This window comes from Salminus brasiliensis, chromosome 19 (genome assembly GCF_030463535.1).
Source record: "Salminus brasiliensis chromosome 19, fSalBra1.hap2, whole genome shotgun sequence".
In the NCBI taxonomy this organism is placed as follows: Eukaryota; Metazoa; Chordata; class Actinopteri; order Characiformes; family Bryconidae; genus Salminus; species Salminus brasiliensis.
In genome coordinates, this window is record NC_132896.1 from 525,052 (window position 1) to 538,284 (window position 13,233).

A 13,233-nucleotide genomic window follows, 5' to 3' on the forward strand; every position below is an offset into this window, starting at 1 on the left:
CAGTCTCGGACTTACTCGCGAGATTTGGTGCTGCGCTCTCTCTTTCCCCTTTCCGCTCCAAGATGGTGAGTTTGTGTCCGCGCCGGCGAGAATAACGTTACTAAATCCGCCTCAATCCGCTGCTTTAGAGCGCTAGAATCACACCAGACATTTAACTGATCTGATCCGCGATGTGTGTGGCTTTGTGTTTTGTGGATATTGTTGAGATTAAACACGGAAAAGTGGAGAAAATGTTGAGTTTGATTCTGAAGGGTCGCCGCTCAGGCCGTGCTGGGATTAAAGGGGATGAATAGAAGCCTGATGTCCGCGTTTATACTCTGATATCAGTCTGTAAAAGCACACAGGGCTTTAGAGAGAAGTGTGATCTGAACGGATGTTGTAATCTTTTGTGAGAGTTGGCTCGTTAGCCGGTTAGCCTTTAGCTCGGTGTGGCTGCACCTAAAGCTCTAACCCGGTTTGTTTCTAAATGGATAAAAACTGAACCAATCCAGTGGTTTAAAACCCAGAGAAACACCAGAGACCCAGAGAAGCCTCTGCTCCAGAGTGCGAGTTTTGGGAAGAAGCTGGTCCACCTGAAGTGCTGCAGCAGCTGCTGTGACCTGGGCACTTCTTAAGGTGGAGCAGCTGCTGTGACCTGGGCACTTCTTAAGGTGGAGCAGCTGCTGTGACCTGGGCACTTCTTAAGGTGGAGCAGCTGCTGTGACCTGGGCACTTCTTAAGGTGGAGCAGCTGCTGTGACCTGGGCACTTCTTAAGGTGGAGCAGCTGCTGTGACCTGGGCACTTCTTAAGGTGGAGCAGCTGCTGTGACCTGGGCACTTCTTAAGGTGGAGCAGCTGCTCGAACCCCAAACCCACCTTAAACCTCCCCTCTGTTCTCTGCAGCCGACCAAGACGAGCAAGACCAGGAAGCTCCGTGGACATGTGAGCCACGGCCACGGCCGAGTGGGTGAGTGTGTCTGTCTGGTCTGTACCTCTGTCTGCAGTGTCCAGTCTCGCTGTGCTTGCGAGAGAGTGTCCTAACCGTGTCCTCCACCCACAGGCAAACACAGGAAGCACCCCGGAGGCAGAGGTAATGCCGGTGGCATGCATCACCACAGAATTAACTTCGACAAGTAGTAAGTGAACTCTCTCTGTGTTAGTTTCCCTAACTAGAACACGAGCCAGCGCACCAGCTGCTTCCTAGGGTCACTAGTAGCGCAGTGGTTAAAGCACAGAGCTGTTGCTCACGGGATTGTGGGTTCTAGACCCCCTGTCCACTTGCAGGTGAGCTGCAGTGATGCTGGCGCCGTCAACCCTGTGCTCCGGCCCGGCTTTAGGGCTGAAGGTGAAGAGGTTATGATGAATCGGAGGTGCTGGGTGATGATTAAATGCTTGTTTAGCAGATTTCCTCCTTTCTTTTTTTTTCTTATCTTTTCGCCTGGTGGTTCCTTGAGGCGGCTGGTCTGTGCTGACCATCGAGGTTTTGTTGAACTGGCGAATATTAAGCTCTGTGGTTTAATGCTTGGGAGTTGCTCCTCTGTGGCTTCCACAGCCCGGCCGCAGAGACACCCTTCTGTTTTAATGAGGACAGATTTACTCAAACCTGCTCTGAGAAGCCGAGCCTCGGATGAGCCTCGGATCTCCAAACTGAGGTCGGGTCTGTTAGTTTACTGAACTACCCCGCACGGTTTGAGGAGTGAGAGATATGGGAGTTAAAGTCAGTGGTTAGGATGTGTAAGTTTTAGGGCATTTTTGTCAAGAACCTAAAATTGAGTTTGGGCCTGTTCTCTACAGCTCTCGGCCTGTACAGTGTTCTCTGCCTTCAGCTTTTATGCTGTAGATATGCTGAAGTTTGCGCTGAGGGGTTGTCTGTTATCTTCTGGAAGTTCTACCTGTCCATTTGCTGGTGCTTGATGTTTCCAATATTCTGACCTTGACTGCTTGTCTTTCAGCCACCCTGGTTACTTTGGAAAGGTTGGCATGAGGCACTATCACTTGAAGAGGAACACCATTTACTGCCCGACCATCAACCTGGACAAGCTCTGGACTCTGGTTAGCGAGCAGACGAGAGTGAACCACGCCAAGAAGCCTGAAGGCCCAGCACCTGTCATCGATGTTGTCCGTGCTGTAAGTACTGTTGCAGGACCCGGGTGGGTTTCACCAGGAACTTCTGTCTCACTTAACCCCAGAGGTTGAGACTGTCCAGTAGGAGTGAGGAGGAGTGTACACTGTTCTCTCCCTGGTTCTGCCGTCCATACCCAGAAACAGAACTGCAAACACGGCCTGGTTTGAGTTCTGTGTTCCCTGTGTTCCCTGTCTCAGCCTCATACCACAGTGTAGCACCACCCATTCATCGTTTGAACTGTTAGACTCTCCTCAGTATCCCCCCCCCCCCTCAGCTGCCAGCCCTGAATGGGGCGATAGTAGCTCATGATGCAGACGGAGGTTCACACTCCTCCTAACCCTCTGCTACTGTCCCTGTGGTGTATTGGAGTTCTGGATCTGTAATGGAACCGTGTTTTGGGCTCCAGTGCTGTCCAGTGTAGGTCACTATAGAGGGCGTGAGGAGGCTTTTTGAGAAACCTGCAGCGAGTTTCCCCGTCTGCAGGACACTAAAATTTGTCTTTAGACTCTCCACTTGGAGAGCGTTTTCGGAAAGCTCTGCTGTTAGTGGCCAAAAGTAGTGTTTTCATGTGGGTGAAAACATCCACCCCTTTCATCAGGGGTGAACAGCTCCGGTCTGGAGCGCTGTGCGGATTTCTGCACAGTTTGTGCTTTACCTTCTCCTTCCTGTGAACTGCTAGGTGTTTAGTAGGTCTGTTGGAGCGGGAAAATCAGCAAACTGTGCTGTGAGGACGCAGACTTCAGAGAGAAATATAAAATACGAGATTAATCAAAGACGTTAGCTTTTAAATGGACGTCGCAGTTTCGTCAGTTCTGTAGTTTAATAACTGTTTAAATACAGCTCTGTAATTGCACACAGGGATATGCAGGTTTGTGCACCCCTGTTCACTGCTTGTAAAATAAGAATAATTGTATTTTATTTTCCTTTTATTAATTTATATAATATTTAATGTTACTCTGTAATGCTTTAGATATTAATCAGTGTTTTGTGATAGAGAAGTAGAGAATGCGACTTATTTCTGCTCATATTTAGCATTTTGATTGACAGTTGACCGCAGTGTGAGGTGTTGGGTCTGTACAGTGAATAAGGACTGAACCCTGTTTGTACGGTCTGTTTTTCAGGGCTACTTTAAAGTGCTCGGCAAAGGCAAGCTGCCCAAGCAGCCCGTCATCGTGAAGGCCAAGTTCTTCAGCCGACGGGCCGAAGAGAAAATCAAGGGTGTCGGAGGTGCTTGTGTACTGACTGCATAAGCAGACGCTGGTTTTGCAAAATAAACAATATTAAAAACATCATCTGGTTTTGGTTTTTTTTTTTTTTAAATATGCATTCAGAATACTGTTCTTACTGTGTGACTCGAACCCTGATGGAGCTGAATTAAGGTTCTGTTCAAAGGAAATCCATCAGTTCAGTTTTAGTGCTTAAATCCTTGTTTCTGTACTATTATTAAGTGTGAAGGTATGCGGTTTCTCTTTAGGGTTCATCAGACTCAGAAATGTTAAACCTGTTCTGATCCATTGATGATTCTGACCTGCTGACGGAGAACCCACATTTAAAACCAGTAGGTTTGAGTAATTTGGGCTTGTGTGTTCTGACTTTAATTGAAGGACAAACTCAAACCGCCTCTCTCAGGGTGATGTGAGGCAGTGTTCAGGCCTGGCTCTGCTGTTGTGCTCCAGCAGTCCCCAGTCACTGCTGCTTTGTGTGTTTAATCTCATTTAAGAGTTCATGGTTTTGAGGCTGGTGTAAGTAGATTAACGTTCAGATCAGTGGATCTTTGCATAAAAACATGTTAAAGGACAACATGCATCTTTTTCAAATTGTTTAATTACTTAATGACAAGTAAATCATTTAAACTGCTGTAACTCTTTAATGACTGTCAAGCTGAAAATTCAATTGCACTGGTTCACCACAAGGTGGCAGCACACTACCTAAAATTCTAAAACTAGGGGTGCAGTGGTAAGGCTGATGGGTACTGCTGTGTGTGTCAGCTGGTGATGATGCTCACATGTTTCTGAAATGTTAAAATTGGGACCAAACCCACCTGGATCAGCTTCCCAGAGCAATGGAGTGTTTATTAGTAGAGGCTCTTAAAGAAGTGTTTAAGTGCAACACCGGACACACACCTGCTGTCCTGCAGTTTGATAAACACACCAACTGTGCTGATGGTCAGGGCAGTGGTGGCTCAGGGGTTAGAGTCGTGGCTGAAACCAGCTTCATGAGCTGGAGTGTGTGAAAATTGGGGGGCAGCGGTGGTCTGTTACTGTCCGCTTATTAAAAAGCCCTGCTAACAGATGAGTAGCCCCTTTAAAAGTCCTCACAGACCCAGGCCCCTGAACCACCAGCGGCCCGGCCCGGCCCCCAGCCCCAACTGCCCACCACTATGGGCATGTGCATTCACTGTTCCCTAGTGTGTGTGTGTGTGTGTTCACTACACTTATGGGTTGTCTATCTGTAGAGGACAGATTCCAGAGTGTGATCTAGAATACACACAAAACCCAAACGAAGTGAGGCAACGTAGCTTTATAGTCTTTATTAGATCTGCAAATATATCCCAACCTTTAGTTAATATAACAAAACACTCTTCTGAAGCATAAAAAACCATGGAGTTACACACACACACACACACACACACACACACAATGCTGTTTATCGTACAGGACCGCCCCCTGTTGACCTGGGGGACCGGCCTGTGACTCGGTGCTGTAGTGAAATTTCATTACTACTGAAAGAAAGAAAGAAAGAAAGACTTTTAAAGTCTAAAATGTCCAAAAATTCAGATCAGCACCTCCTCACTGAGCACTCTGCGGGACCCAGAGCTTCAGCCCTCTGGATTAAAGCAGCATTTCGAGTTTGGGGAAAACACCAAAGCAGGACGTTTCTAGACACAAAGGAATACTCCAGCACTTCTTCAGCTCAGTCCTGGTCCGCTGCAGCCTGTGATCAGTGACCATAATAATGCTCAGAATCAATAATCAATCCCAGGCGTGTTGGTGAGTGATCTGAGATAAGGACAGTGGTGGAAAGCTGCTGGACTATTCCTTTCATATCAAATGTTTGGCACAAACAGTAAAGTCGACTCTCCTTCCTCGTGAAGAAAAAGTCTCCAGCATTTTCGTAGTGCATTTCAGCTCAGCGGCGTGGGGGGGGGGGGGGGTTTAGGGGGGTTAGGGGGGTTTGGGGATGGGGGGGGGGTCATTCAGGGCACGGTCACGTGGAAGGGGCTTCCAGGCACGGTTTCGTCTCCCCACTTCACAATCACCACGTAGTTCCCCTTCTCCTTCACTGTGTAGGTGACGTTGTAGAGCCTGTTGCCCAAGTGCTTCACATAAACGTCCTCGCAGGGCGTCCGGGGGCCGTGCACGCCAACCATCAGCATGTTGGTGCCTGAGGAGCAGAAAGATGACCTCTATGAACCCCAGCTGCTCTGGAGGAGCAGGAGAGTACACGTCTGACCTGAGCCATTCAGGAGGTCACTACTCACGGCTCTGCTGCCCCAGCAGCCTCCAGTACATCATTATTTCAGAGCTGGCCTGTTACAGACACGCTTCTCTATGGAGATTAAACACGCTGTGCATGTGGCTGAACTCGCTCTTTAAAGGAGTGTCCGGATACTTTTGTAAGTGCATTGTATGTAAATAAGCTCTACTATGATTGGCTGAACGGTATGTTTGGAACTTTGAGGCGTCTCTGTCTGAAGCGATGTTCTCACCTGCTTTGCTGCAGTCCACAGTGAAGATGTTCTTCTGACCTATGAAAGCTCTGGTCAGTCCTGCCCCCTGACACACCACCCTGCTGGCGTCAGAGGACAGAGAGGAACTGGACGCAGAGCTGTAGGCTCCGCCCACCTTCGAGCTTTTAGTGACCGTCTCCACAAGAACGGAGGAGGTTTCGTGCAGACTGTGGCCTCCGGACAGACGGACACCTGCAACAGGAGACAGGTTACATAACACGCTACACACACACACCCACACACACACACACACACACTTGCCGTGGTCTTATATAACCACTGCTGCAAAATCAGAACAGGGATGGGGGAAACGTCACTCTCACTTTTTAGATTTTACAGGAGATCATTTTGAGTGGATGAGTTATTAATATGGTTTTACTGAAGTGTTTAGATTTTTACAGGAACATGTTGATTAGACCAAGACCAAGACTAAAAATTTAATTCCTGTACTGAATATGTCTGAAAATACACCCCTGATCATGATAATGTTTATTTTCGTGTATTTTTAATATTGCCATGTAAAGCATTAGACCTGTGAATATGGTAGTGCTCGTTCACCTACTGTATATTTACAGTATACAGTGATGCTGGTGACACTCTAAGCAAATGGCTTCTTAGTGCATCCTTTTTAAGTGCTGTATGAAACCATCTCTTTAAAATGTTCTACCAAATACCTTCCACCAATCTGAGACAGTCTTCAGTCAGATAAAAACTCCACTGCCTTTCTTAAAGGACTCTTGAAGAGCCATATTTTAGAAGTGTACCTACTGACGTCAGGCAACCCCTGCACATAATGCAGTACATTACTGCATGATAAAATCATTGAACTGCAAAAAAATAATGCAGTATGGTAAAATCAGCATAATTATTGTGAGCCGGGAGCAAACTAAAGAAGAGTAATTGAACATAGGTTTGATTTTAAAAGTGAACGACCACAAGGTGGCAGTACTTCACTAAAACATGACCTCAATGCTGAAAAAAGATCATTTCATCTAAAATCACAATTATTGAATGAAACAATTAGGATTCATTGGGATTAACACCTGTTAATAAGCAGTGAAAGAAATGCGGATCCCTAAAAATGCCCTCAAACTCTAAAGGTCTGTATGTGGTCCACATTCACTCCCCTCACTCTCACTCTGCAGGACTACAGGACGTACACACTAGAGTGCAGTTACTAAATAATTCATGGTGGATACTTGAATAATTCACAGAAGATACTGAATGATGGGTCTTAAGGTTATTAACTGAATGATAATGCTTGGGTTCGGTATTAATTATAGCCCACTCTGATCACTAATACCTCTGTGTAATCACTCTGTCAGACCACCTGGGGGTGGAGTGGCTCAGCTAGAGCCGCTCGAACAAGCTCATCTTTCAAATCTGCATTTCTATTTTCACCTGAGATTCATGTTCTCCTTCCTGAGCAGCCTGCGACAACAGCCTGCGCTCAGAGGTGACACGTTTATGTAACACTGAGGGGGGATTGCATAAGATTTTGTTCCATTTTTAAAGCAGCCTTACTGTTATAGTTACACCCCTGACGAGCCAGCCATCTGACTGTGATTTAAATATTTAGTCATACGTTTTATCGTTTTTACATCAAATTCATGATTTGTAGCCTTTGCCATGTTCATATCTGAAGAGCTTCAGGGTTAATCATACCCCACCTAATGCTGCTTTTAGTGGGGACATGTAACCTATCAGCAGAACTGGCTGTGTCTGGTGTTCAGCATTCAAGCCTCAAGACTTTATAAAAAAAACTGCAATATCATTTTAATTGTGAATATTAGACAGACTATTAGACATGTTCCCCATATCATAGAGCCCTACTCTGACCGATTCATCCTTTTCTGCTGAATTATTTAGTATGTAGACAAATCTTTAAATATGGGAAACAATAAGGACAATAACCACACACAGCACACACTGCTGTACCTGTGATTTTAGCTTTGAAGGGGCTTCCCACGATGTGCTGTGGCCCGCCATATTTGATGGAGATGAGATAGTTGCCGGGAGCCATCGGGGAGTAGCTGATTTTGTAGCCCTCCGCGCACTCCACGCAGTCCATTTTCGCTTTAGAGGGGCCGTCAATCATCACAGACAAAGCTCCGGATCCAGCGTTGCAGGTGTTGACCACAAACTCAGCAGGAACACCTGCAGAGGAGCAGTTTATCAGTGACAGGCGTGGATCTAAACTGTTGTACATGACACATAAATGATGGAAATGCACTACGGAATTTCACAGTGGTAGATGTTCCATTTTGAGCTGAGTGTGTTTTCAGCTGTACCTGTGCAGCCAGCCTGAAGACCGGGGCCATAAGCGGACACCAGGCCAGGGTCTCCTGCATGACCCGTCTCGCCCACGCGCACGTTAAAGGGGCTGCCGGGGATGTGCTTGCTGTTGAACTTCACATCGATGGAGTGAACGCCATTCTCTCGCGGAATGAAGCGAATGGCGTTCTTATCTGTGCAGAGGAGAGGCGCAGTGTGAAGCAGAACCAAGAAAGGAAACGCTCCAGCATTTCACAGCCTCGTTTCTGTGCGGCATACAGTCCATCAGCTGAGTAATAGCCGAGTCCCTGAGTACAACGAAACTCACCAGCATCCACATCAGTGACGTAACACTCCTCCACCACCCCAGACGGACTGTGGACCTTTGCATCGATCACACCCCGTGCCCCGTTACGCTGCACTGCAAAGGAGGCTTCCTGATTCACCCTCAGATCCTTCTCCTGAGAGACAGAGCAAATACAGTGAGAGGTGTGTGTGTGTGTGTGTGTGTGTGTGTGTGTGTGTGTGAGAGTGGATTTGGGAAGTATTTTCTGTGGGTGCATCAATGCAGTCTCTTAAAATTCATCCAAACTCAATGATTCCAATCTCCAATGTGTGAAATCTGCTTCACAGTGTCTCATCTGACTCTGACAGGAACTCACTCTGCTAAATCAGGGTCTGTTTAGTATTCAGAGCTGTTTAACGGCAAGTTCAGAACTGCAGACTGAAAGACTCATGGTCAGCTCATGGTCAGTGATAGGCACACTTAATCCCTCTGCAGCGCTCCAGCTCTGGCCAGGAGTCCTCTTACAGCTCAAGGTCAAAGCCCTCTATAGTAGGTCAATCAGGGCTCATATACATCCAGCAATAGTCAGCGTGTCTGTTGATCACTGACCTGAAGGCTGGTAACGGTCAGTCTCCGAGCATCATCAGACAGCGTGGCGATGGGGACAGTGAATGGACTGTCTGGGATGTGCTCATTGTTGAACTTGATTGACACTTCATAGTCACCTGGAGGAAACAGGATCAGAGGAAACAGGATTAATAATCAACACCCCGGAATCGAACCTCACATCAGCTCCAGCAAACCCCGAAACTCAACCCCCAACGCTTCAGAACCACAGAGGCATTGAAGAGGTGTGACCCTGTATGAATCAGAACTGTGCTCGGGTGAACTGTTAGACCTGTATGTGTGTGTGTGTGTGTGTGTATGTGTATGTACCAGGCTCTTGCACTATGTAAGACACTCCACACGAGCCATCCTTCCTGTCCTCAAAAGAAATCTCTGCCTTGCTGGGTCCCTCAACGGCGATGGACAAGCCCCCTGCTCCAGCCTCTCGGGTCCAGATACTGAACTCGGCTGGAGGGAGAAAATGAAGACAATCAGAACAACAGTCAGGGAAAGTTAGAATGAGGCCATGTTTGAACCTCACATATATTCTAAATAGAGGATTTTCTAAAGAAATGTCCATCATTTATGTTCTACTGGTTCTACAATGACCTGATAATTGCTGCTTGATGCGACTGGCAGCACAGTGGTCAGTGATAATACACTCCTCCTCAGTTGACTCCTCCTCATGACCAGATGGACGCTGACTGTCCTAGTTCCTCACACTACTAACACACATTACCCTCTTTTACTGCCAGTTTAAAGCTGCTGAAGAAATCAATTTGCTTGTGTAAATATGAAATTGACTTCAGAACGTTTCTTCATTATGGAATTATGAAACTGAGAAGACCCCGTCCACATTCCCTGATAAAAAAATAAAAACTACGAAATAGAAATCTACACAATTCACATAAAGAGGAAAATATTTCTCATTCAGCACAGTGGATTTCACCAAAAGGTGACGACCGTGAGATGATGTAGGTGGGAAAGGAGCATAAAACTGAGTAGTGGGCCTTTAGGCTTCTATTAGTTACACTAGTTACATTAGTAGCACCAGAAGCAGATCAGCTCCATTAAAGGTAAGAGGATGAAATGTTTTGTGATCAAATACTCAATTCATTTTCCCACAGAGACAGAAGTCACAGTGTGTGTGTGCGTGTGCGTGTGCGTGTGTGTGTGTGTGGTACGTACTGGGCACTCCTGCAATTCCTCTCTGCAGTCCGGTACCTCCAGCTCGGACCTTGTGTGCACCCCCCTCACCAAGTGGTCCTACAGTGAACTGGAAGGGGCTGCCAGGGACATGCTGGCCACTGTACTTCACACTGACGGTGTGGGAGCCCATCTCAGTAGGTACAAAACGAACGCTGTAGGTACTGTCTCCACTTTCCACAAGCTCAGCATCCACAACCTTCCCCCCAGGGCTGGTAACTTGTGCCGTCATACCCTGCACACCTGCAGACAGGAACACACACACACACACACACACACACATCACAGAGAAGACGATGAGCTGTGTTTTACAGTACTAAATGAAGTAAAAGATGTTAAGTAGCACCAGGAGAGATTCTAATTCACCCCCAGCACTAATCAAACTCCGCTGACGGTGAAAAAAAAACCCACATCCACCATCCTTCCACCATCCTTCCACCCTCCTTCTAGTATTCTAGTATTCCTTTTTCAAAACCAAAAACTATAATTCATTAATATGCAACAATTTCCCAACCTCCCTATCCCTTACAATTAAACAAGCTCTATTTATACTTTGACTGATGTATGTAAATAAGCACTGTTCTGATTGGCTGCTCTAAGCAAATGAATGCTATTTCAGGCTGCTTGTGAGCACATGAATGGGCATGGCTATAACTTGTATTGTACTGTTGTAAATACACTTTAGTAGAATTTGTGAATATGTATTTAATTTACACTAAAAAATACTCTGATACACTCCCCCTACTCCTAACTTCACCCCTTGTAATCTCTAATACCATCAAATGGGGTCTCATCTTCCAGAGCAGCACTGCATTCAAGGCTTAAATAAGCTGCAATAAATAAAGTCCCTGCTGCACAGGGTCAGCCAACAAGCACAGCACCTGGTGCTGGGCCAGGCGTCACTCAGCTTTACACACCTAGTACACACCTGTGTTGAGTTTGAACACAGAGCAAAAAGCACATACTGTCACATACAGTGGATAACAAATGACCAGAGGAGCTCTGGAAAACAGCAGTGAAACACAAACAGCTCCTAAATATTATTTTGGCCATAGCTTATAAAAATACTGAGCTGAATATTTTTATAATTCATTTAATAGATTTATTACATCATTCACAGATGAAGTGAAATTCTAAAATCAATCCCACCACTGCGTTCAGGTCCCTTCAGACCCCTTCAGAACCTCACAGAACCTCAAATCACTCACCCTCTTTGGATGTCAGAGATCCGAAGCAGCCCAGACTCTCTCTGCCCAGAAATGATCCGAAAACATCTCTGAAGGGGTCTCTCCCTCCCATCTGCGTGCTCTCCTCCACATGAACCTCGCGTTTGGTCTCTCCGCCGCGGGTCTTGCTGATTTCCGTGCGCTCTGTGCGTGTGTACGTGTGGCTACTGCGCGTGAAGGTGCGGGTCAAGCGCTCCTGAGCAGAAACCATCTGGAACCAGTTCCCTGAGCACAGGAGAGCAGCAGGAGTTCAGAGTGGCGTTCACCTCTCAGCTCTTTTTTTTCTAAAGTGATCTCTAAAGTTTATCACGGGGTGTACTACTGTCTGTTACTGAGGCATTAGCAAATGCAACCCTTACACTTAACGATTACAAATAACGATTACAAATAAGTCAATTATATCTCATCAAAGTTCCAGCCCCGCCTGCTCACATAATAGTGTTACCACACACTGGACACACCCATGCCCTTTGTTCTCACCTGGAATTTTGAGGTTGAGGTCACAGATACTGCCCACTGAAGCGATGGAGGGCGCCTGCCTCTTCCTTGTGATGCTCTCCTTCATCCTACCTTCTCCTGTTACCTTTACTGTAAATGGACTCCCTGAGAGAGAGAGAGAGAGAGAGAGAGAGAGACAGAGAGAGAGAGAGAGAGAGAGAGAGACAGAGAGAGAGAGAGTGTGAGACACAGCTCTGTCTTGCTGGCTGGAGCCTGTTGGGGCAGAGCAGAGCAGAAGGCTGAGCCGTTTACCTGGAATGTGCTTTTCTGCAAATTTGATGTTGATGATGTAGTTGCCTGGCTCAGTGGGGCAGTAGGTCACTCTGCATGTTCCGTCCTCCACGTCCTCACACTTTATATCCACTTTACTCGGACCCTCAATGGACAGCCCCAGCCCCCCATAGCCTGGGAGCATAGACATCACAGCTGCTTAACACCAGTTCACATTTACAGTATCAGTATTGCAAACACTTGTGATAATGAACTGTACATCTATACTGCATATTTAAACAATATAATCAAATATAATAAGCATCTGTGTCCTTCTCTCCGTCTGCAGACTCACCTGCGTTTCTCGTGTCGACAAAGAATTCGGCCACTTCGAAGGTGTGCGCTTCCACCAGGCCTTTCCCAAAGGCCCTGACCCTGCTGGCCTCTCCGATCTCAGACGGACCCACCATGATTTTGAAGGGGCTGTTATTGACATGCTTGCCACTCTTTTTCACACTAACCTCGTGCTCCCCTACTTCTTTAGGGGTGAAGGACAGACCTGTGAGAGGAAACGGGACAGGCAGAGTGAGAGTGGCAGTCACAAATTTCAATCATCAGTTTTTTTATTAGTTTACTTACTGAAGGAATCATTTTTTCTGTAAATCAGAACAGTACAGTGTAAGAGTGTGGTTGTGTGTGTGTGTGTGTGTGTGTGTGTGTTTGTGTGTATGTGTTGCTGACCGATGTGGCGGTTGGGCAGCGTCTTCAGCAGGCATGGCTGTTCTGCTCCAGAAGGTGCTCTGATGCTGGCGGTCAGTGAGCTCAGGTCGGTCTCTGTGATTTTGAGTGAAACATCAGCTGCTGAGCCCACATTCAGCTGAGACGTCCTCAGGGAATCGTCACCTGCACAGACCAACACACACAGAGTCAACATCATGCAGTCCTATAACTGACTGCTCTAACCTGCTCTATCACAACACTGCCCAGGGTTTCCTTGGAGAACTGGTTTGGAAATCAATGAATTAGAGAATTGAGAATTATTGGTATTTATCTAAAGAAAACAATGTGGAAGAAATATGTACTGATAAGATCT

The 13,233-nt window shown here is 46.6% G+C and overlaps 2 protein-coding genes and 1 non-coding gene across 3 annotated transcripts in view; 2 read left to right on the forward strand and 1 right to left on the reverse strand.

The window, feature by feature from the left end:
• Window positions 1–39: 39 nt before the first annotated feature.
• On the forward strand, window positions 40–3,393 carry rpl27a (ribosomal protein L27a). The gene is made up of 5 exons (XM_072662884.1): window positions 40–65; window positions 883–946; window positions 1,040–1,115; window positions 1,932–2,106; window positions 3,226–3,393. The coding sequence occupies exons 1-5, from the start codon at window positions 63–65 to the stop codon at window positions 3,352–3,354; spliced, it is 447 nt and encodes a 148-aa protein (XP_072518985.1). The 5' UTR covers window positions 40–62; the 3' UTR covers window positions 3,355–3,393.
• On the forward strand, window positions 1,416–1,550 carry LOC140541620 (small nucleolar RNA SNORA84). The gene has a single exon (XR_011977947.1). It is a non-coding gene; the product is annotated as a small nucleolar RNA SNORA84 (small nucleolar RNA).
• A 1,226-nt stretch (window positions 3,394–4,619) lies between the features above and the next one.
• flnca (filamin C, gamma a (actin binding protein 280)) overlaps window positions 4,620–13,233 on the reverse strand; it is a 28,504-nt gene continuing 19,890 nt past the window's right edge. The window contains exons 35-47 of the mRNA XM_072662845.1: window positions 12,882–13,043; window positions 12,496–12,699; window positions 12,183–12,335; window positions 11,913–12,035; window positions 11,415–11,657; window positions 10,189–10,449; window positions 9,331–9,468; window positions 9,004–9,119; window positions 8,437–8,569; window positions 8,126–8,302; window positions 7,773–7,991; window positions 5,814–6,026; window positions 4,620–5,488 (exon numbers count right to left, since the gene is read on the reverse strand). Coding sequence (XP_072518946.1) covers window positions 5,301–5,488; window positions 5,814–6,026; window positions 7,773–7,991; window positions 8,126–8,302; window positions 8,437–8,569; window positions 9,004–9,119; window positions 9,331–9,468; window positions 10,189–10,449; window positions 11,415–11,657; window positions 11,913–12,035; window positions 12,183–12,335; window positions 12,496–12,699; window positions 12,882–13,043 — 2,330 coding nt within the window. The 3' untranslated portion in view covers window positions 4,620–5,300. The remainder of the gene's footprint in view (window positions 5,489–5,813; window positions 6,027–7,772; window positions 7,992–8,125; window positions 8,303–8,436; window positions 8,570–9,003; window positions 9,120–9,330; window positions 9,469–10,188; window positions 10,450–11,414; window positions 11,658–11,912; window positions 12,036–12,182; window positions 12,336–12,495; window positions 12,700–12,881; window positions 13,044–13,233) is intronic.

Coding starts and splice junctions, on each gene's coding strand:
- rpl27a (XM_072662884.1), top strand. Junction 947..1,039: donor CCACGGCCACGGCCGAGTGG/GTGAGTGTGTCT, acceptor CTCCACCCACAG/GCAAACACAGGAAGCACCCC. Junction 1,116..1,931: donor AGAATTAACTTCGACAAGTA/GTAAGTGAACTC, acceptor CTTGTCTTTCAG/CCACCCTGGTTACTTTGGAA.